The sequence below is a fragment of the Xyrauchen texanus genome, chromosome 2, assembly GCF_025860055.1.
Source record: "Xyrauchen texanus isolate HMW12.3.18 chromosome 2, RBS_HiC_50CHRs, whole genome shotgun sequence".
NCBI classification, from domain to species: Eukaryota; Metazoa; Chordata; class Actinopteri; order Cypriniformes; family Catostomidae; genus Xyrauchen; species Xyrauchen texanus.
Genome location: NC_068277.1, coordinates 47,174,346 through 47,198,295, shown reverse-complemented (window position 1 = coordinate 47,198,295; position 23,950 = coordinate 47,174,346). Strand labels below are relative to the sequence as shown.

The 23,950-nt window shown below is 39.2% G+C and overlaps 1 protein-coding gene and 1 long non-coding RNA gene across 2 annotated transcripts; both read right to left on the bottom strand.

The window, feature by feature from the left end:
• Window positions 1–675: 675 nt before the first annotated feature.
• Window positions 676–23,300, bottom strand: LOC127654849 (leucine-rich repeat and immunoglobulin-like domain-containing nogo receptor-interacting protein 1-B). Its single transcript, XM_052142353.1, has 2 exons — window positions 23,024–23,300; window positions 676–3,386 (listed from the first exon to the last, which is right to left on the bottom strand). Exons 1-2 carry the CDS (start codon window positions 23,033–23,035, stop codon window positions 1,530–1,532), a joined length of 1,869 nt encoding a protein of 622 aa, XP_051998313.1. The 5' UTR covers window positions 23,036–23,300; the 3' UTR covers window positions 676–1,529.
• On the bottom strand, window positions 8,425–12,308 carry LOC127654970 (uncharacterized). The gene is made up of 4 exons (XR_007971994.1): window positions 12,292–12,308; window positions 11,815–11,876; window positions 8,672–8,851; window positions 8,425–8,484 (listed from the first exon to the last, which is right to left on the bottom strand). It is a non-coding gene; the product is annotated as an uncharacterized LOC127654970 (long non-coding RNA).
• Window positions 23,301–23,950: the final 650 nt, after the last annotated feature.

The following is a 23,950-nucleotide window of genomic DNA, read 5'->3' as shown; positions in this document are numbered from 1 at the left end:
TTATAGTCACAATCTCAATGAAACTTTTAAAGCTAAAAAGTTAAAGAACTGATTGAAGTTGTCATAGCGCTGATAAGTGCACTGAGATGTTTCTGTTGTTGTGTTAAACCCTGTCTCTTGTACTTGGCCCATTAACCTTAATAGAGGATTTATATATATCATTATAACTCTGAATATAAAAAGTTATCATAATTATTTGTTTCTGCATGTTTATGGTGAGAGGCTGGTAATCAAAGAAGTAACCTCAATGACACAATGTTATGATAATACAATGATACCATACAGTAAGGACCTTTTCAATTTTGCTGTTTTTACATCGCATATTTTTCTTTAGTTTGAAAAATAATGCATTTTCAATTAATTAAATTAACAGTCAAGCATATGTGGTCTGAACCGAAACCTATTATTCTAGGTTGATTTAAACCTTCAAATCCACTCTCATTAACTTTATTATCCATTCAACCCACTAAAACTGAACTGAGTATTTATAGAAAAGAGACATTTTTCAGACAATTATGAATAATAACACAGGTGTGGGGCAAAGTGATGATTTTAGCAGTATATTAGAACAGCTTCTCAATAATCTACCTGCTTACCTCTCCAGCTTTCAAGATTGAATTCACAGCGCAGAGTAAAAGAAATTAACAAACACATTGAAGTATAAAAGCTTGTCATTTTAATATGTTTTACAGTCATCCATTGTCCCAAAATCAGCACTGTAAGTGTTTGAAGGGTTGAAGAACACATTTACCTACCTGACTTGTCGAGTGATAGAAAATGCATTACAGCATGGCGAATAAACTTTATTTTGAATACTAAATCAAAAAATTGTAAACTGACGAGATCTGTCAGACAAGATAGTAGTTTAGTGTGAATACAACCACAGGTCCAATAGATTTGTCACATGTTCATTCAAAGCAAATGGTTTTAAATTCAAAGCTACATCTGGCTTAGGATACTATGTAAGGTGTCAAAATCGATATAATCAATAAATAATCGGCATAATCAATAAATCATTTTTAAACAAATGTATCTCTTATAAAGAGTTGGTAATGGGCATTTACAGTGATTTCATTAGACCTATACACTTTGCATGTATCTAAATATAGCACATGCATTACAGTAGGCTGAACAGTCTGTGATGAACTCTGCTCTGGTGTATTCAACCACTGTATTGCCCAATGTACATCTAAATAATTATGTACAGAAAAAGAGACGAGAGGACAGATACAGTATATTTATACTGGTCCTCTGGATTCTGGCTTTCGAACAAATTTCAACAGTACTATATTTTCAACACTTACCCAAAGAAATACACAGATATTTGAAACCCTCAAATTACCTGTCATCTTTCCCTTTGAAGACACAATCCCTGTGAGATTGATCTGTACAGTCTGTAAAAAAATGTAAAAGGCTTTTGTTGGAATATTGTTCTTTTCACAATTCCATAAGGGTTTTCAAAGATAACTATTCCCTCATTCCTCAAGGTCAGTCTTTTGTCAAGAACACCTATTCACGTGATTAGTCTTTTAAATCATCTTCATACTGATCTTATGAGACCCCTCAGTTGGGCTGTTATCTTCATTTACTTTCCGTGGCACGTACTCAATCTCAATGTTTGGCTTGGCATTGCCTTTCCCCCGACTCCAGAGGAACAGGAGCACCAGACAGAACAGCACCACTCCCAGGAAAGAGATAAACCCCATAGTGGTAGCAATAATGAGAGTCTTCATATCAAAGGGAAATGGATCTGTTCCACCAGTCCCATTGGCACCACTATCATTGGGCTGGTTTGAGATGAAGGCAAAGGTCTTATTGGGCTGATGGGGCCAATTGGGAGAATAGCTATGAACGTGTAGGTGAGCCAAACGGGTGTCATTACCCCCTGCGTTGACGGCAACGCACATGTACGTGCCATTGTCTTGTATTTGGGCATATCTAACTTCCAGGGTGCCATCTGGAGACACTGACAGTCGGCCAATGCTTTTAGTAGTGATAAATTGCTTTTTTGGAGACTGCCACATAATCACAGGAGCCGGGTCTCCATCTGCTTGGCAAGGGAACTGAACAGTGGTCCCCTCATCCACATATCTATGAACGGCTTTGTGATCCCGGATCTTGGATTTTTGACATGTGAAATAATTGGGCGGGAGAACATCTGGGAAGTCTTTAAACTCTTTACCCTGCAAAAACTCTGGTGTTTCACAAGATGGCTGCTGGCGGTTAAAATTGAGTCTCCATCTGCGGCGAAAGACCCAGAGAAGACGACAGTCGCATGCCAAGGGGTTGTCATGAAGAGCCAACGTCTCCAGGTTTCCGACCGAGTGAAAAGCAGACTCCTCTAAAGTGCTTAGACTATTGCTGGATACATTGAGAACTCTAAGGTAGTTGAGTCCTCTGAAGGAATAAGGCTCGATGCTGACAAGCCGGCCCCCAACTAGGTGAAATGCCTGGAGCCTCAGCAAATTGTGCATTTTGTTGCCCTCCACAACCTCAATCTGATTGAAGGACAGGTTGAAAAAGCGAAGGTACACCAGGTGCTGAATGGCCACATAAGGGACGGCAGTGAGATTGCAGTTGGTGATACTCAAGGTTGTGATGTTGAGCCCATGGAGGGACTTGGGGGTCAAGGCTTCCAAAAGAGGCCAATTTGCTATCTCCAAGACTTTGAGTCGATAAAGCCTCCTGAAAGAAAAGTCTCGAATGACATTGACATTGAGATGCCGCAGCCTGAGGGTCAGCAAGTTGTGAAGATGACTGAAGGCCTCTGTTGGCACAGAGGTCAGGTTGCATCTTTCCATCGTGAGCTGCTCTAGGCTGCTGAGGCCATGAAAAGCTCTGTGAGAGATAAACACCAGGTCATTATCCCCCACTTCCAGCTCCTTTAGGTTGTAGAGGTCTTGAAACATATGGTCCAACAAAATGACAATCTTATTCTCACTAATATCTAATCTAGTGAGGTTACTGAGGCCAGTGAAAACACCCAAAGGAATCAATTTAAGCTTGTTGTTGCGAAGTCCCAGTGTCCTTAACCCAAGGAGGTTGCTGAAGGCCCCTGGTTCAATGCTGGAAATAATGTTCTCGTTAAGCTGTAGCTCCTCCAGGTGTGGGTAGTTAAGAAATTCCTCAGGGTTGATGGCTTTCAAGCGGTTTTTGCTGAGATCTAACAGCTGCGTCTCAATGGGGATTCCCTCGGGCAGGGCAATCAGCTTCCGCCGATGGCACACGACCGAGCGCTCTTGGGCACTGCAGTCGCAGCGAGAAGGGCAGCCGGTGGCAGAGCCTGATAGCACGGTGCCCAGCATCAGGATTAGAATGGGCTGCCAGCATGCCACCAGGTAGCTGTGCCCACTTGCCTGTCCAGCCACCATTTTTATGGTAACCTGCTGAGAGAGAGGATAGAGCAGGTCACAATATGGACAAAATTCAAATTACATATAAGACAAAAAGTTAAAACAACTGAGAGATAATCTTCGAGTTTCTGGTCTTAAAATAGCAAGAGATGGTGTTGAGAGAAAATGCTGATGCAGAAAAAAACAGACCACTGCACTGGAACATGCTGCATCAAGGCAACCAAGAGCTTTGATTAATGATACAGTAGAGACATAAAAATGGAAAGAGGAAAACATTTTATGAGAAAAGGAAAGCCACAATAAACATCACTGGCAATAAACAAGTACAGCCATTGGATTATAAAAGCTGCTTTATTCTACATGGGGCAGGCACCCTCATGGTGGCAGCCATTTTAGGATCACATGACCAGCAGAATACTATTTGCTTAATCTCAGTAACTGCCCTGTTATTGGACCCTTTCATTCGTGGATTTAAATCAATCATTGATTACTATGCATAGTTATTTTCTTCATTGGCATTGGTAACTGAAAACTACTGTGTTTGAATGATGCACTGTCACTCTAACCGTACGTTCACACCAGAAGCGGCGAGAGCGTCAAAATTCGCTCTGGCTGCCCTGCCTTCAACGCTCGAGGACACTTGTGGACGCTCTGACGAAGTTGAAATAGGCGGCAACATTTGTTCAGAATGCTTTGTTTTGTGAACTATAAAGGGGCCACAATTTAAACATCCAGACATGTCGACCATTTACTTTTTGTCGACCTATCACAAGTAGCGTATATCCTCATGAACTCTTTAAAATGTGAAAATAAGAAATCGATCGATGGCAGAAAGTAATTAAAATTATAGTTGTTTGTTATCAAAATAAAATACATTTGTAATAATAACTGTGGTCTTGTAAGCATACAGGGACTGATCATATATTACTGGGAAACCCGCCACGACAATAATTAGTTTCTCCTCCATTTTATCTTCGGAACTAATGTTTGGTGGGAACCAAAGTTTACACTGTTGTGTTCTCTAGACTTCGCTAGAGCGGAGCATTTCTGTATTCCAATAGGTTGCCGCCGAACCGCATCACAGCTCATTACCATAATGTTGACTGCACTTGAACTTTCATCTGACGCCCACACCGCCCAAGACTCGCCGCGCCACTTTTCGCCACAGAGAGACGCTGGCTGTCATTGAAAATGAATGACTTCCGGTCGATTTGACGCTCTCGCCGCCTCTGGTGTGAACGCATGGTAAGCCAATATAAGTCACTTCGAAATACTTAAAAAAAATACTGAGTGCACCTTTAAGTAATGGCTTTGACCACTATGAAAAAATTCAGTCATTTAAAGGGACAGTTCACTAAAGAATGAAAAATCTGTCTTATTTAATCACCATCATGACTTATTTTCTTCCTTGGAAAACAAAAACAGATGTTAACCTCATTCACTTTAACAGTATGAAAAAAAATGCAATGAAAGTGAATGGTGACTCACTCTTTTTTAGGTTCCACATAAGAAAGAATGTCATATGGGTGAACTATATATTTAAGCTGTAAAAAGTTTTGGAATGGAAAATAAAAAAGGATACATCCCACCTTAGAATTACAATGACAACACAACCTTGCAATTACACAAAGTAAAAGACTGCAGAACTGAAATAGGAGAGACTGAGGGAATATTAAAACCAATTTGATGTTAATTCACCAGTATTTTTCTGTGCAAAAGCCACAAGCCTTCCCAAATAAATTGAGCAACCTCAAACTCAAAGTCTCTTTGAGATTGAAAAAGATGGATGTATAGGTTTAGAGCTCTTCAAGAGCCTCGTAAAATATTGACATGCACAAGCATCAGTCGTTGACGCCTTGGGAGAGAGAACGTGTTTAAGACACACACACAACACAAATTTCTAAAATGACATTCAAGTTGCATTCCAAGAGACATGAGGTTGCTAATTGGACTAGTCTAATACAAATCGTGTTAAGCAGGCAGGCCAGCTTTAATAATTGATTAAGTAAACTTCAAGCAGCTCCCATTTGTAAAGCATAAGAAAGTGATCTTAAATGAAATACTCTTTGCACCAGTGAATTGAAATACATGTATGCAAATTCAATAGATTCAGGTTAAGACTTCAATTCAGGCAAAGACCTTAGTATAACAATTCCTTGCTTCAATTAAATGCATTATGACATTATTCCACACTATAAGTTCATATAAGTTCCACACTAGAGATAGTGTCTATTTCAACACACATGAAAAGAAAATCTCACACATAGCCGACTTGTTACACATCTGCAATATTATATCCCAAGAGCAGTTATTCTCATGGCTTTTGATGAATTTTCATATGCCCTCACTGAAATCGAAGCAGATGCAGTGTGCTCTGTGAGCAAAGCAAAACACTGTGAAGCGGCTGAAGCCAGACTATTTTGATCAACCGAAACTGCCTGTAAAAAAGGGGGGAAAAAGAAAAGGCCCACATGCAGCCATCTGCTTAATGCTGCACCACTGCAGAGAGTGTCTTCAGGTGTGTCGGATATGAGCGAGATCCTTTTGAGTTCAGATGTGAAATTAGGTGAATAGCGCCAACGATAACAATTTCATATTAGTGCTCCTCAGCTAGATCAAAAGGACCGTTGTTGTCAAGGGTGCTTATCCCTCATTCATCTATCGAGTGTGATCTGCATACAGCTGGGCAGGAGAGCGATCTGGCTACTGCGAGAGAATTACTACATCGATTAAACGACTCATGTGGCATGAGGAGGTGTGAGGGTGAAGGTCATGATGTAAACAGAGCTGCCAAGAACGGGATGTTTTAATCATGCTGAATCTATCACTGATTCTCCCCAGCTGAGCAGGCATTCGTGTCTTAAGCCTCCAGAGACATAACACAGTTTTTTAAGCTGTTAGTATGAGTGACATATCCAGCTATGCAAATTTCTGTCCAATTTGCATGTCTCTGCCAAACAAACGCCTTTAACCTTTTTTTTTTAAGGGATAGTTCACCAGAAATGTGAAAATCATGTCATCATTTACTCATCTTCAAGATCCTTTTTTTTCTGTGGAACTCAAAAGGAAATGGAAGAGGAGTGGTGGTGGCGTAGTGGGGTAAAGCGCTGAGCTGGTAATCAGAAGGTTGCTGGTTCGATCCCCACAGCCACCACCATTGTGCCTTGAGCAAGGCACTTAACTCCAGGTTGCTCCAGGGGGATTGCCCCTGCATAAGTGCACTGTAAGTCGCTTTGGATAAAAGCGTCTGCCAAATGCATAAATGTAAATGTTTTTAGGAAGAATTTTAGCCTCAGTCACATCTATCTCCTTTAGTGTTCTAAGGACAACAGCAAGTCCTAAGGGTTTGGAACATATTATGGGAGATTTTTTGGTAAACTATTCCTTTAACTATAATTGGGGGGATTTATCTGAGACGAGTAGAGGTCAAAGGTGCTTCCCCATTAAAAGTTACTGACAAATTTGCTTGGCTTATTTAAACAAACAAACCAACCAACAAACAAACCAACAAAAGCAGATGGAAAATCACTTTCAATTACAATAGGTCTCTGTGGTGTGATCACATTTTCCCTAATTAAACATGGCCATTGCATCCAAAAACAAAACTTGTATTTTGTTTACTGTAATAGTGTTGCAAAGTATTCCCACAGGCAATAATAGCTCAGTTTATGGGCAGAAATGTGTTCCTGTTTTACCACTGATCAGAAAGCAAACTGTATACATTTGTGCTGATTTCTTGGCCTTAAATTTGTGAATGCTTGCCAATGGGCAAACTGGAAATGATGGTAGTTTAACTAAAAACAGAAGCCTAATCAACATCTAGTGCAAATGTATTGCAGGTTTTCTAATATAAATTACGGACCCATAAACACACACCTATCCAGTAAGCTTCATAATTACCCTAACCTTTCTTTTAGCCCAAATGCAAATGCTTTAAAACTAATTTGGCCTTGGTGGTCAACTGATGGCAATTGAAAAGACACTACACAAAGTGTTGGATTTATTATCCAATTAAAAGATTAAATCATCGCTCAGGAAGCCCCCATTCTGTAAACATACAAATCAAAGCATGTCATGCGACCATGAATAATGTATGAAGAATGAAAAAAACCTTGCTTCTCTCTATTACACTGCCAGAATATTGTATTGATAGAGTAATTCTCAATATAGTGAACTCACTCACATGGTCAATAGCTCATCTTATTAGTCAACACCCACGCGCACAAATTTCCATGTAGAGAATTGTGTCTTTAAAGGCATATCTACCTCAGGGCGATTAAGTCTAACCAGCCATTCCTGGCATGGAACACATTGAGACAGAAATGTTCTCCTTTAGCCAGATTGATTTTAAGAAATATGCAGTAGTTATTTAAAAGGCAGCAGCCTTTACAGTCTAGCCAGTTGAACCTTGAGTTGAGCCACTGTAACGGGTACAAACAAGCAGATATCACCTTGCCATTCAAAGGCAATGTCTGTTGACACAAATTTACAGTTCCTATAAAAATCTAATTTAATGTGTAATTGTTTACATTTCAAGTGCTGTACATTTGAAATCGGAAATGTAACACCCTACAATACATTATAGTATGGTAGGTATTCCATAAAATAGTTTACATTTGCTCTCCACAACCATATCTACTCCACAAACCACTCCATGATACAACAACTGAAAGAAAAATACATTTATTGTTACAATTTTACAGGGCACTCACAACACACTGTATATGACTGCAATGTAGGAACCAAGTAACTGATTCATCCAAAGCAAATGTCTGGTACAACATAGAAAAGTGAATTTGTTCTACACAACTTCAAAGGGCATATAGTACCGCAATGCACAGACATAATTGAAAAGCTGAGCTCCTGTTTTTCAACATAAAACATATTAAAGTGCTTTAAAAATGTAGTCTCCATTTGTGAAACAAAGATAATCTTGTTTATCAGTAAATAGGCAAGTAGTCTTATCAAGTACTGGCTTCTTATCAACAAAATCAGTGTCAACAATGATATACAACTTTTTCTTGTCCATCACAACATACAAACTGAAAAAGCTGATTGTCTGCTTGCTGGTCCCTGAGGAAGGTATGGCTGCTGTTGTCCCTCGTGATTCTCAAAGTGTTCCTCTAGGCTCCTGCAAGATGCAAGAAAAAGCAAAGTTACATTATCTTATATAATTTGAACCCAGTGTTATTTTTCATATTTCAATAAGTATTGTAATCACCCCGTGAAAGACCAAACATTTTACTTTTTAAGAAGTGTTAAATATTGAGCAACTAAATATTGATTCAACTCACTAAAATTGGTCAATAACATTGTACCTGGACACTCATCCAAGGATTCAGCATTGTATGGCAATTGGTTTCTGGCAAGCTTCAGCAAACGTTTAAGCACTCGTAAGAGAAGTCACCGCTTGTTTTTATTATTTTTAGAAAGTCGGCCACTTTTTAAGCAGTTTGGCAGCTGTTCCTGGTGCAAAAGGAGGCTGAATGCTTGAGTATCTGTAAATTCAGAAAAATACTAATATTTTACTGTAATTCACCTTTAAGTGGATTCAAATTACAAACATTGCCATGAATATCTGGTCAGTTATTTAATGAATCCTTATATCATTTACTCACCCTCATGCCATCTAAGATGTGTATGACTTTGTTTTGCAGAACACAAACATTCAGAACAGACATTTTTAGAAGAATATTTCAGTTCTGTTGGTCCATACAATGCAACTGAACGGTGACCAAAACTTTGAAGCTCCATAAAGGCAGCATAAAAGTAATTCATACGACCTCAGTGGTTAAATCCATGTCTTTACAAGCAATATGATAGGTGTGGATAAGAAAAAGATCAATATTATAATCTTTTTTTACTGTAAATCTCCACTTTCATGTTCTTCTTGCATTTTGCTGATTTGCATTATTTGTGCATATCACCACCTACTGGGCAGGGAGGAGCATTTATAGCAAAAAATGACTTTTTTGTTTCTCTCCCACACCTATCATAACTTTTATGCTGCATTTATGGGCTTTTTGGAGCTTCGATGTTTTGGTCACCATTCACTTGCATTGTATGGACAAACGGACCTGAAAAATAAAAATCTGTATGTGTTCAGCAGAATATTCTATCTATTCTGTAAAAAAACGAATCGTACTGTTCCCCACCCACGGTTCAGTTCACCTCAAGTTTAATGACACATCTTGGGCACACGTTTTGGTCAAGAAAACAAAGTGTCAAACAGACAACCTCCACTAATGCACCTGAATGGATCTGTTTTAGATGGATGCTCTGCCTGTGTTTCACATGGGTCAAATTAATGACATCACAGTTCTGCATGCGTTGTGTGTAGTTGAAAATGGCAAGTGGAGAAAACGAGATGCTGATAGAGAAGCCCCCTGCGTTTCTCCTTTCTGGGAACATTTTCTTTTTGAAGTCAATTACAACAGCGATGGTTAAAAGACGTTTACAAAAAAGGCTCTGTTTGCAGACATCGCTGGACACAAGTGCCGTAATATGACAATAATGCGCACGAGGGTTTAAAAGTTCTTCCTGTTTCCTTGCGCAGCTGTAATCTATAGCGAGCGTCAATATTGTGCTTTGATTAATGACATAAAGATGCCGTTATAGTAATACATTGATTCATGATTAATAATTTACACCGACATCACCCACGGAAGGAGACGCAGGTGAGCCGAAACTGCACACACTCCCTTCCATTTTTAAGCAGACACTCAGTGCTAATTCTGACAGACATGAAACAATAACCAAAGTGCTTGGGGTGTTCATGTGGGACTTCCATGTATGATTAAAATACTCAAGCAGCATTATCACAACATCCCTTCTCGTATCCATTTTAATAGCAAGGTTATTCCTTCTATAGTAATGTACAGCTTCCGAATATTGAATATACTGTATGTTGAGATGAGTTTGAAATGCACTTTATGTTGATGCATGTAGCATATTAGTGCAGGTATTAAGTTAAAATGTTGATTTATTCATTAGAGAATATTTTTTTTTTTTTTTTAGTTAAGGACCCTGATGAAAATTAACCTTGGTTTTACTATAGTCTAATTGTAGTAACCAGGACTGCTGTCACCATGATTTCCTGAGCAGAAATCATGGTTTTGATACAATTAACCATGGTTTGATATCAGTAAAACTGTAGTTTCTATATAGTAACAATGACATTTGACTATATATTGTAACCATGACAGTAACCACGTTTATATTGTGGTTACTATGATTTTACAACAAATGCCATGGTTAAACAATGGTTACTGTTGTAAAACAATTATTATTATTTAGGGGCAAACCTGTTGAAGGGTTTACCAAATAGATTATTCTTTGGATTTGGCAGTAGTATATTTTTTTCTGAACAAAGCAAATATCAAACTGTCCTGAAACAATGACTCTTAAACCGTGATACAAACCAAACCGTGAGAAATTCAAACCGTTACACCCCTATACATCTGGGATGACATGAGTGTGAATCAATGATGAGAGAATTTTCATTTTTGGGTGAACTGTCCCTTTAATTTGATTTCATCTGTACTTAACCAATGGGATCACTTCCTACTTTAGAATCCTTGTGGCCATCCTAAAGATTAAAAATAAAAACAAACATTGAATTGATTGGTATGTAATTTCCATTTTTGAGATGAACACAACGCCGTTATCATGGTCACAATCAGCAGCTGTTAAGTACATGCAACTTCAGCATTGGACAGGGTTCAAAAAGCTGTAATACACTGCCTTGTTACACCGGGCACATGTGTCCATTGACGTGATGCAACGGCTTGAGGCTGTCTAAAGTGGACGCGTCGAAGCGAACGCTTGTAGCAACAGCGAGTGCAGTGCAAATAGGAGTGTGGCATCCATTTACTCTCACAGTTTCAGTGATTATACCGGGATATATCTGCTTTTGATGTGATACTCACGTCCGGTGTAGGCAGGGAATAGTAGTGTTAACAGTATGCGAACGCAGAACCGAGTGCTTGGCCAACGTACTCCCGTTGTACATACTTTACGTGCACTTTTGCGTTGCTCTGGTGAATACAAACCTTTTAAGTGCCGTGTCCAAAATGACTGGCTATCCGTAGCTAAGCTACGGATAGCTTAATTTCCTGCCAAGCATTTTCAATCGCTGCTTTATTAGAATAGGGAAGGGACGAGGGTTTGTAAATATGTTTGTATACTCTAACTTGTTCGACAAGACTCTCCTCAAATTGCTGCTCTGCCATGACAGTTGTTGACTTAATGAGAATAATGGCTAAATAATATACCCATAGACATTAAAGATCTCTTTAATACACACTATTTTATAACAGAACGTAATGGTCAAGGACATCTTTGGACAGTTCAGGGCTTCTAGGTAGCCAACGATTATGTTGACGAATAATCAGATTAAATATAAATTTGTTGCAGAATCTGAAAACAATTAAACTAGCATGATTTTAGTTGCTCTACTCACCAGTTGCTGCTCTCCGTGAAGCAAGGGAAAATGGCGTCTGGAAAATTCCTCAGCCAGCATCACTGCCCAAATAACAGGATGATGAAAATAACATTTGCAAGTGTTATATATGTGTAACTCTGTGATTTTACACACACACAATACCAGCTTCTAACAATGTTACAAAATCTAACATTAGAATCTCAACATTTTACTCTGAAATGGCTTAACACTGGAACTTTAACACTGGTGAATTTGCTGTGAGCATGTTAGGTTAAGCTTACATCAACATCAATAGAGAAGACGTTCTCTTTTTAGAACAGCACTAAGCATTCTCTTTGTTTAATAATTACTACCCAACTTTCACGCCAAGCATCGCAACAGCCTCAAAGTCACATGACAGGCTGCGTGCTGTTTAAAGCAGCTTGCTCTCCTAAGATTTTGGAAATTAAATTTTCCTCTCTGTTCTGTTCTTTCAATAGCATGGTAAGGTCATACCCATTCAGGTCTGCCCGCTGGCTTAAAGGAAAGAAAAGAAAGTGCTCCTCTGAGAGAGGGACCCTCTATTCTCCATCCTCTTACACAATGTCCTATTTTGCCATGTTGCAACGTTCATCGTAACTCAATATGCTGAGGTATAACTGCTTAAGCTTTCACATTCAGTTGCATGGGTTGGAACATTCCATGCATGCCAAAGCAATTCATAGAACTATTGATCAGTCAATTTCAATGAAATACAAGCCAGTTAATTGACATGTCCGTATCAAGCTGAAGTTCATACGTGAAAGGTATGCAGTCTTGTTTTTCAATTATATTTTGTCTGGCTGTGGGAGGAATTAGCAAGGCTTCTTTTTTCACAAGCAGCCTGATGCTTCCTTTCCTCTGCTAATGGAGAGCTAGATCTCTTTTAGATTACTGCACCTTTCCAGCACTCATGAAGTTAATAAGTGTTGCGCTTCAAAGATTTGTCCTCTTCTTCCCTATTTGTTACTTTCAGGGCCATCTGTCAAGCTGAAGGGCAAAATCAATTCAGCCTCCAATGTTGGAAAACCGAGCTATTTATCCGTTTAAGCTAGAGACCCTCAATAACTAACTGAGAAAATAAATGTTTAAGGTTGGAGCACTTAAACAAGTATGAGGATTAAACTTTGTCTACAAAGCAATGTTTTTCAAGGATTCTTTATTCTGAGTAAATTACACACAGACAAAAAGCAAACACAGCCGTCACGGCGATATCAAAATTCATTGTCATCCGAGACCGCAGAGGATGACTATCCCTTAAATTGATTTCATATTTTCATGTTACACTGCTCATGTGTTTTGAGTGCCCACGGGATGATATTCTGTCTCTCCCACTCATGTACAAATGTAATTCAACCCAAAGGTCCATCTTTCTGCTTTCTCTCCCACTCTCTCCCCTCTCTTTCACCCTAGTGATAACCTTGAAAAAAATATCACATTGGACCATCTATACAGTCTCCTTATTTCTCTCCCTGTTCACCATCTTACTCCTGACCTTGCCGTTGAGCCTCGGCTGGACCAAGTAAGACAAATAAGCAAAGCAGAAGAGTGACCCACTTGCACATTCCTACATCCGTGTTTATTTGGGGTTTTAAGGTCAAACCCATAGTTCTGATGCACAATGAGTGACATAAATAATGAGACATAAAGTATTTGTATATGCAATATTTCCTAAATCATTACACTTTTCATGACACAATTCTGTCAGACTTTATTCTCATGTCTTTCCAAACCTGTATGACTTTATTTCTTATGCAGAACAGAATAGGAGATGCTTTAATCAATATTTTGCATGTTCACATGAGAACTTGCATTGTTTAGCATGTTTAGCGTGCAATGACAATAAAGTGCAATGGACATAAAGACTTTGACTTGCATTTCTGGATGTTTCTCACTAAAACATATTGTACACTGAAAAACATTATTTTGTGGTGAAGAAAATATAGCAGAAACGATTTTGTACTATTTTTTTATATATTGAATAAGTTATTTTAAGCTTGAAATTGAACATATTAAGGAAATTCAACATTTGTACTCCATTCAAAAATGTAAAAACGAACCCTCTATGTAAATATTCTTTATGATTGTTTGTTATATTCACAATGTGTCCATGTATCAATTCTAATGTAATATAACTTATACATTGTATATTTCACATGTAAAGTTAATAAGCAAATTTTGATAAACTTTTCGAAGCTGGTGCTCCCAGCATGCACTGGGGTTGAATAATTAATGAGCTTGCATGGTGTTGTCTAATAGACTAAATAGCATGCATTGAGCTTCCCTGTGTAGTGTGGTAAATGACTAAATATGTTAAAGCATTGACATGCTATACACTTTTAAAGGCATGGCTTAATTCAGTTATGCACTGCTTGGGTAAAATACTTGAGAATGTCTAATTAAAGCCACCAATAATTGTGTGTAGCCTTTACTTGAAACTATGCTACGTTCCTACTAGCAATTTTTGCATGGAAATTGTTTCCTAGATTTGTTTAGTAAACCCCACTCCAATTTTCAGTACCTCCAAAATGACTCCCAAGTAATTGCGTCATCTCCGTCAGAACTTTGTGATTGGCCCAAAGCAGACTTCTTACATCATGTCCTGATCTCATATGTGCTCAAAACCTTAATCTTACAGCTCTGTTCACACGTCGCATCAAAATGGAACTTTTCAGGTAATGTCACAACTTCCCAGGGAGAAGAGCTGATTTACTGGTATTTTCTAATGGGTCATGTTCACACATGATCTCTAAATGGAAAATGACAGTAAAATGTTTGGAAAAGGCTGCTTGTATGAAAGCAACTACTGTTACAAACCCAGTTTATTTTCCCTTTCTCACGGCAATAATGACAGCATGAATGATAGATATACAAGAAAAAATATTAGAATAGGAAAATATGCATGTGTACATTGTCGAGTATTCTTTGTAGGGTAAAGATGTGCTTATATTAGGCAAAAGTCAATTTGTGCAATATTAAAAAATATACAATATATTTGTTGTTCAAGCCTAAATGTTATGGTAGTTATGTGTGTATTTAAATAGATAAATATAATAAAATTGTATATACATTTATATATACATTTTCAGTTTTCAGCCCATAATTTCGGTTTCTATTACGTCCAAGAATTTTAATTTCTGTGCATCACTAGAAATGTCATTTTTGGGTGAACTGTTCCTTCAACTAAGTCAATCTTTAATTTGATCGGTTTCTCTTTCCTACACTTATACACATGCATTTGAAGTGTATATTGTATTGTGTATGTGATCTGATATTTGTCAGTACACATCTGCATTGTTGTGTAGCATGAACCCGAGACTTTCAGCTACTATTACAGTGGTCTGTATGGTGATGTTATGTTAGTTATTTAATGTAGACTGATTAATGAGTCTAAAGCATTAAACACACTCCTCTCAGGCTTGTGAATGCTACAGTGAGGAAAATAAGTATTTGAACACCCTGCTATTTTGCAAGTTCTCCCACTTAGAAATCATGGAGGGGTCTGAAATTGTCATCGTAGGTGCATGTCCACTGTGAGAGACATAATCTAAAAAAAAAAAATCCAGAAATCACAATGTATGATTCTTTAACTATTTATTTGTATGATACAGCTGCAAATAAGTATTTGAACACCTGTCTATCAGCTAGAATTCTGAACCTCAAAGACCTGTTAGTCTGCCTTTAAAATGTCCACCTCCACTCCATTTATTATCCTAAATTAGATGCACGTGTTTGAGGTCGTTAGCTGCATAAAGACACCTGTCCACCCCATACAATCAGTAAGAATCCAACTACTAACATGGCCAAGACCAAAGAGCTGTCCAAAGACACTAGAGACAAAATTGTACACCTCCACAAGGCTGGAAGGGGCTACAGGGAAATTGCCAAGCAGCTTGGTGAAAAAAGGTCCACTGTTGGAGCAATCATTAGAAAATGGAAGAAGCTAAACATGACTGTCAATCTCCCTCGGACTGGGGCTCCGTGCAAGATCTCACCTCGTGGGGTCTCAATGATCCTAAGAAAGGTGAAAAATCAGCCCAGAACTACATGGGAGGAGCTGGTCAATGACCTGAAAAGAGCTGGGACCACCGTTTCCAAGGTTACTGTTGGTAATACACTAAGACGTCACGGTTTGAAATCATGCATGGCACGGAAGGTTCCCCTGCTTAAACCAGCACGTGTCAAGGCCCGTCTTAAGTTTGCCAATGACCATTTGGATGATCCAGAGGAGTCATGGGAGAAAGTCATGTGGTCAGATGAGACCTTTTGGTCATAATTCCACTAACCGTGTTTGGAGGAAGAAGAATGATGAATACCATCCCAAGAACACCATCCCTACTGTGAAGCATGGGAGTGGTAGCATCATGCTTTGGGGGTGTTTTTCTGCACATGGGACAGGGCGACTGCACTGTATTAAGGAGAGGATGACCGGGGCCATGTATTGCGAGATTTTGGGGAACAACCTCCTTCCCTCAGTTACAGCATTGAAGATGGGTCGAGGCTGGGTCTTCCAACATGACAATGACCCGAAGCACACAGCCAGGATAACCAAGGAGTGGCTCTGTAAGAAGCATATCAAGGTTCTGACGTGGCCTAGCCAGTCTCCAGACCTAAACCCAATAGAGAATCTTTGGAGGGAGCTCAAACTCCGTGTTTCTCAGCGACAGCCCAGAAACCTGACTGATCTAGAGAAGATCTGTGTGGAGGAGTGGGCCAAAATCCCTCCTGCAGTGTGTGCAAACCTGGTGAAAAACTACAGGAAACGTGTAATTGCAAACAAAGGCTACTGTACCAAATATTAACATTGATTTTCTCAGGTGTTCAAATACTTATTTGCAGCTGTATCATACAAATAAATAGTTAAAAAATCATACATTGTGATTTCTGGATTTTTTTTTTAGATTATGTCTCTCACAGTGGACATGCACCTACGATGACAATTTCAGACCCCTCCATGATTTCTAAGTGGGAGAACTTGCAAAATAGCAGGGTGTTCAAATACTTATTTTCCTCACTGTATAACAAGGGATTTAATTTCCAGTGTACTGTAGGTAAGACCAATCATGAAACAGCATATTCTACATTGTAACTGATAACCCTCAAAAGAGTTTCACTTGGGGGAAAACATATACAGTATACAGCACACATTTTATTTCTTTATGCTAAAACATTATACAACAGAAAGCAAGCTTGTTAATCGTATGATGATTCATTATTCTGATATTTATAGAGGAAAAAGTAGTTATGTAAATTGTGCCGTAGCTTGTGAAAACATGCTGTCTTATAAAAAAATCTTCTATAAACTTTATACATTTTAATGCAAGTTCAATATAATAATGATCACATATGAATGACATTTCTAACTGCTTCAAATGCATGAGCATGAATTTAGAATGAAGAAGCAGAGAAACAATGAAAACAACTTGGTTACGTGAAACATAACCCTGGTTCCCTAACCCTGGAGTGGGAACAAGACATTGCGTAATCGCATTGGGACACACCCTGAATGTCACTTAGTCTGAAGCCCTTGTACAATCATGCCAATTTATTGGCTGGTGGCGCTTATGCATAAAAACGATCACTTCTGCACCATCGAGACATTTAGTTTCTGCAGGAAGGCAGGAGCCTATACAACTGCTAAAGAGTATGGCAAGTTTACGCAGCATCGCGTTCCCACTCAAGGAACCAGGGTTACGTTTCATGTAACCGAGACGCTCCCCTTTGTTGGAACTCGAGCTGTGTAATCGCATTGTGAAACAATATACATTCACAGCATGTGAAATGTAGCTGCCAACTGTCTACGCCCATGTGGCTAGCATACAGCATAGCGGTGCACATGCGAGCAAATCTGTCTGAATAAAACAGAGAAAATTATGATTTTACTCCAGTTACAACAGAGAGAACCTGGGAATAGGAGTCAAACCCTCATCCAGATTATAAAATCTAACAAATGTATGCGGAGAGGACCACCCTTCCACCTTTCAAATGTCCTCCAAGGATGCACCTCTAGCCAAAGCCCATGAGGATGGTCTCGAAGGCAAAGCTAAACTGTGCGCTTCATAAGCACTTGAAATTGCATCAGCAAGCCAATAAAACAGACTTTGATTGGACACTGAAACACACAAACAAATGTTCTGACTTATGCCACCGACTAGTACTCATCAGCAGGATCAAACAGAGCACCCAAGAGTGCCTTGAAAACAACAGATAAATCCCATAAGGGAATGCAGATGGGACGAAAAGGTTTAAGCCTGCGTATCCAGTGCATAATACGAGAGACAAAAGAATGTCTACCGAAAGAGACTCCATTGATAACATGCTCAGCTGCTACAGCGGCAACATAGGTTTTAAGCGTTGCCGAGGCATCCCCAGCCCCAAAATGCTCTTGCAAAAAAATCCAGCACTGTACCGAAAGGGTAGTGAACTGAATTTTCACCTTGTGAAGCGTATTCCCAACATGGCGACAACACTAACCTAACTCATCCTAAGTAAATGTGTTACATAGTGACGTAGATAATTTATGGAGGAAATGGCTGGACTACAAACCAGCCTTTTCTAGTAGTTCTTGAGCAGTGTTGTCTGTGGGAGAGAATAACTCCCTTTTGCATTGACTTTGTTTTTTGTAACTTTGCAGATCTTGCACAAACAGCTATATTACACACTAAAGGAAAGGTAAAATCTCAAAAAGCATAATAGGGCCTCTTTAAGAACAGAAAATCTGACTGGATGGCACCAAAGCAAGGGCTTTTATGGAGCCTGTGACGTAGCTCCCTAGGGGCGTCATTTAAGCGCCAACAGCCAATAAATTGCCGTGATTGTACAAGGGATTCAGACCATGTTATACTCCGGGCATGTCCCAATGCGATTACACAGCTCAAGTTCCTATGAAGGAGAACTGTTCTTAATTTTGATGAAGGTCTAATGTGAGCCACAACCGTAAACAATTTGGAATCACAATTACAAAATGTTTTTTAATTTTCATTTAAATAATGATTACTTTGCACTGATAATTGATAGTTAAGCATAATTTTTTCTTATATTACAACAATCTAATAGAAAACGAATGTGAGTTGAAAGTATAGAGAATTTAGAGTGCAATATGTGGTGCAACTAATAGGCTATACTGGTCTGAGGGAGATAATCTTCATCCTTCTTCCAATCTATTTATTCATAATCCCTTACTCTCTGTCTGTGTCTACCTCCTTTTCTCCTTCACTTTCCTTTGCAGCTCTGATCACATTGTACACATTTCAGAAAATGACCTGCAATCACTGGTTTATTTATGCATTTATTGAAACATGGTCACGACTGGAGTCTTACATTTAATTCTACAGAATAATTATGCAGTCTTTGAGAAAGGGATTGAGGGTCCTTTGGCCTTCATTCTTTTGTATAAGCACATGTATACTTGCATATGTATCGCCCATCCCCACGGTCAACAACTTTGGGGCATTCTCATTTAGTCACATAGCCCCCACCCTCACGGTCAACAAATATGGGGGCGTTGAAGCTGGTTTTGCCCAGGGCACCAAACAAGAAAAGAACCGCTACTGCCTATAACGAAACTGATTAGCATATAAAATTTTAAACTAAATTAAAATTATATACCGACATTTTTTAAAAAAAAAATTCTCCATGATAGGTAATTAAAAAAAGTGGTAGAGTTGCCAGAGTTGAAAGTATCAAATCAAGTTGCTACCATTCATCACAACATAAGCAGGTGTCTTTATCGGTATTTACAACATCAGTTAATCAGAGAGGACCTGAGCCAAATCAATAATCAGCCCTGCTTGCCCCATACATTTGTCTTCCTACCTCACACAAATAACTTTGTATACCAAATCAGCATGGGTTTTATGCGTACAGATGCAGCAATCAAAGCAGAGACATATCTTCCAACTGTTTGCCTCCATTTGACTTCCTTCTTTTGATCTTTTTTTTGATGATAGTAAGATTTAGATCAAAGCCCAAGGTTTGGAAAGCTACATTCCACCAAAGGTAAAACTAACATGAACCCTGATGTCGAAACCTCAAAAGGATAACTCAAGGATATCGCAATTAAAATGTCAAGCACTGCGATAAAATTTTCACCGTCCAAACAAAAGGTAGGACTTAACTGCCAAAACTAGGTTTGTGCGTGGAGAGGAATATTATATATTTACTATCTGGAATTGTGTGCAGCATATTGAAACGTGACTATAGTGAATATGGTAGTTTGCTTGATCTATATATTCCTCCTTATCTTTTTTTCTCACAGTGTGCCAAGTTTGGTACTCTGACAGCATATTAATTCAAAGAGAAACCGAAAAATTCCATAAAAAAAGAAGGTTCAGACACAGAGCAACATGCTTCTTATGCCGATTGGTAAATCGAAAAAATGACATGAACGTTTTAAGATATTAGTTAAAAAACATTCAAACGAATATTGGTCTTCTGACTAACTGCCTATGGAGCAATATGTGATGGTTGCAGTTTAAATAAGCATCCATCAAGGGGTGGAAAAGGAACAGATGCAGTTCTGTAATGTCTCACAGTACTCTTTTATTCTTCACAATGAAACGCATCCATTCCTTGTGAGCACCATCGAGTACGTGCCTACCTATCAACCCGCTGATACATTATAAGTTATTCCAGCCCATAGTCTGGTTAAATTTGCAAAGCTGCAGCTGCTGACAGGTTCCTTGTCATAGTGCAAAGTCTAATTGGGCCCAGTTCCACATCAATCCTCCCTTTAGCTTTCTGGCAATGGTTAATAATAATTCCATAAAGTGTTTTTCTTTCCTCAGTAAAGCTCTCGAGATTCACTTTAAATTTACCGCTACCAGCAGGCAAAGCTGGTAATTACTCCAACTACTTTCGCTCTTTTAAACACAGGGCTCTTTGTTTTGGGTTTAATTGAAACAAAAGGAGAGAGAAAATGTGTAGAGAATATAGGACGACCGTAATCCCAAAAGCAATATAGCTCAAGCTGAGTTCCTTGGAGTTCTTTATCAATGCTTCTATTAGGAAAGGGCTTATCTCACTAAATTAGCCACGGGATAATCACTCTCAAGCTTCCTAAATTATGCAAGCATTGTTCCTATGACCAGCACTCCATCCAAGGCTAGTAATTTTATTACTCTGACTGATAAAATCAATAATATTTTGCTCCCTGCTTTCACAAGGTGCAAACGCACCCATCAACAGCGTCCAAGACGATATTATCGAATCAAATGCAACGATAACTTCTCTGAGATGATTGATGACATTGCTTTGAACATGTAAACAATTTACATTCACATCGAGCACACACCCTCTCAAAACGGAAGGCAGAAAGTCAGAACGGGGCCTTGTCCCACTCCTACATGCCTGTCTCATATTTTCTATTTTTTACATAAAGCTGTAATGATTAAAATTTAATGGGGGAGTCTTCTGCAGTGTGACCTTCTGAATACATTTGTGGGAGGCTGGAGTGACTGTGTGCTGTCTAATATGCCACTCGGCCGCCTCTCACAGCAGTTCCTTGCAGGATTCTCCACTATGTACAGCCCATTTTAATAGTCCCTCATTTTGTGTGACAGAAATGAGCCACTATGCTGATGGCGTCTGATTCTTGCATCTCAACACAATGAGTACAAATGAATGCCCAATCTGTCTATCTATGCCACCACTGCTGAAAGCAGGCCGTCGCTAAGTGCTTAGAAAAGCGTATCGGAGAGACAGCGGGGCAAATGAATAGGGGAGCGAGCGGGGAAGGTGGAGTGGGGGGGATTTGGGGGTCATAATTTTAATGATTTTTTGGGATTTGGCCCCTTTTCTACCTGGGCTGTATAATTCACAAAAAGCTGTAAAAAATACGGGCTGAAAGGCACAGGCTCTAATCTACTGAACAAGAGCGAGGTGATGTAGTTCTCCTATAGCACTGCCTTATCTTGTTTCATCTGGTGTTATCAGACTACAGCATTATCATAATGGCTATTACCACCAACAGAGAATTTGCTCAATGGGTAGACAGTCTGTGAACACAATCGCAAGATTTTTGAAAACTTATCTCATTGTATACAGTAGACTACAACACTCATAGCACTATGTTTTGGCCTGGATTTCTATGCTGGCAAGTTATCTCCAGAATGTGGCTAGCGTACTGTTACCATGCAGTTGTTTTATGACAGTGTACTTACACAATACATGCTTGTATGCATATTGCAGATGCATTATATTTTGATGGATATTCATGTGTTCAGGATGGGAAAATATACAGCAGAAGGAAGTTTTGCAGAGTGCAGTGTCTTCGATTTAAAACATAATCTACTCAGACTTCAGCTATGTCCATTGATCATTTCTGGGAGCCAGCAAAAAATTAATCTTGTATTTTATGGATGTGCACAGACAATGCACGTATACAGTATATGAGAGCCTATGGATCTGACAGTTGTAAAGAATGTACCAATGAGGACATTGAGAAAGCATGAATCTTTGATGCAACCAGTAAGACTGCCTTAATCTATTTTGGGCAGCCTGCCAAGATTAAGAAATAAAGTGTAATGTTGTTATTTATTTAAACACCACTTTACCAGCAGAGGAAGTTGCTTGTTCAGTGCATTAAAACAGGGAGAAAGTAAAAGAAAGAGGAAATGAGTGAGTGAGATAGATTGAGAAAAAAAGAGAGAAAATGAGGAGTGAGTGAGTGAGTGAGTGAGTGAGTGAGTGAGATAGAGAAAGAAACAGGGAAAGAGAACAAGAGAAGGACCCTCTATAATGAGGACTGTGAATTTAAAAGGAAGAAAATAAGATTCAAATGCATTGAAAGCAATAGATTATTTTGTAAACAGAAAAACATAAAGTGTACATTCATGCCAGCACCATAGATAACGGCCATACAAAAATACACAGAAAATAATGTTTTATAAATGTGTGTGTATATATATATATATATATATAACAACACAGGGTGCAGGTGAAAATGTACATGAATGCTCACACTGGCAGATATTCATTTATAGTAAATGACCCCCTCCCTATGTTACAGCAATCAACATCCATTTCAAATTCTACATCCTGTGCTCAGTTCAGAAACATTATTCAGCATCTTTCTCCCCTAAGTGTGTGCCCTTTCCATCTTAAGACACATCTCTCACTGAAAATTCCAGCCTCATCTCCCTTCAACCTTTCGCAGCATCTTAAGAGTTATCAAAATGCTCATCTAGCACTGAATGCAAACTGTTCTTACCAGAAACGTCATGCAGTGAAGTATAAATTTGGCAATTCCATCCTGCCAGGAAGCAGTTTAGATCCAGATCAGTTCAGAGTGGCAGGGTGGCACAGAAGAGGTGAGTGAGAGGAAAAACAAAACGGCACACAATTCCTAAAAGCAAGATCTGGAAAATTCTCTGAGTGTGAAGAAAAAGCAGCTACAGTCCACGGAATACATGAGAGCCTGTTCCAAATGCAGGCATGCATGTAAACAGGAGTACACCTGCTCACATACATGCCATACCCAGCAGAGCGAGAGCGTGAGTGAAGGAAGAAAGATGGAGAGGGAGGAGTCGAGGCTGTGCAGGGTGGAGGGAGGAGCTGTGGCGCATTGAGATGGAGAGATGGATGAGACGGAGGAAGCGAGGGAGAGAGAGAGTGTACGACAGGCAGGCAGAGAGGGATAAGGAGTGTGTGTGTGTGTGTTGTGGCGAAGAGAGAAACAGCACAAGCTCAAACTGGGACCGTGTTAGTAATGAAATTCTATTCTGCCGTTCATCAGACCGACTGCAGTGGGAAATACAAGAGGGGACACAGGGATGCTGGCATGTCATACCCATGGGGGGAGGTGTGTGTGTGTGTGTGTGTGTGTTGGGGGGTTTGGTTAAGACAAATTTTTGTATACCTTTGTGGAATCTGTCTCCCCTTCTCTGTCATTCTGCCAGAACAGAGTGATTAATGGCGGGCTTTTATGCAAAATGCAGCATTTGTCAAAAGCAACCAGGAGCTGCAATGTGACAAATGGATGACTCATGGAGGTAAACAGACAGGGTGTATAAACAACAGCCAATGGAGAGAGAGAGAGAGTGTGTGTGTGTGTGTGTGTGTGTGTGTGTGTGTGTGTGTGTGTGTGTGTGTGTGGGTTTGGGTGGTTTACGAGGACATTTTTTTTTAGGATACAAAC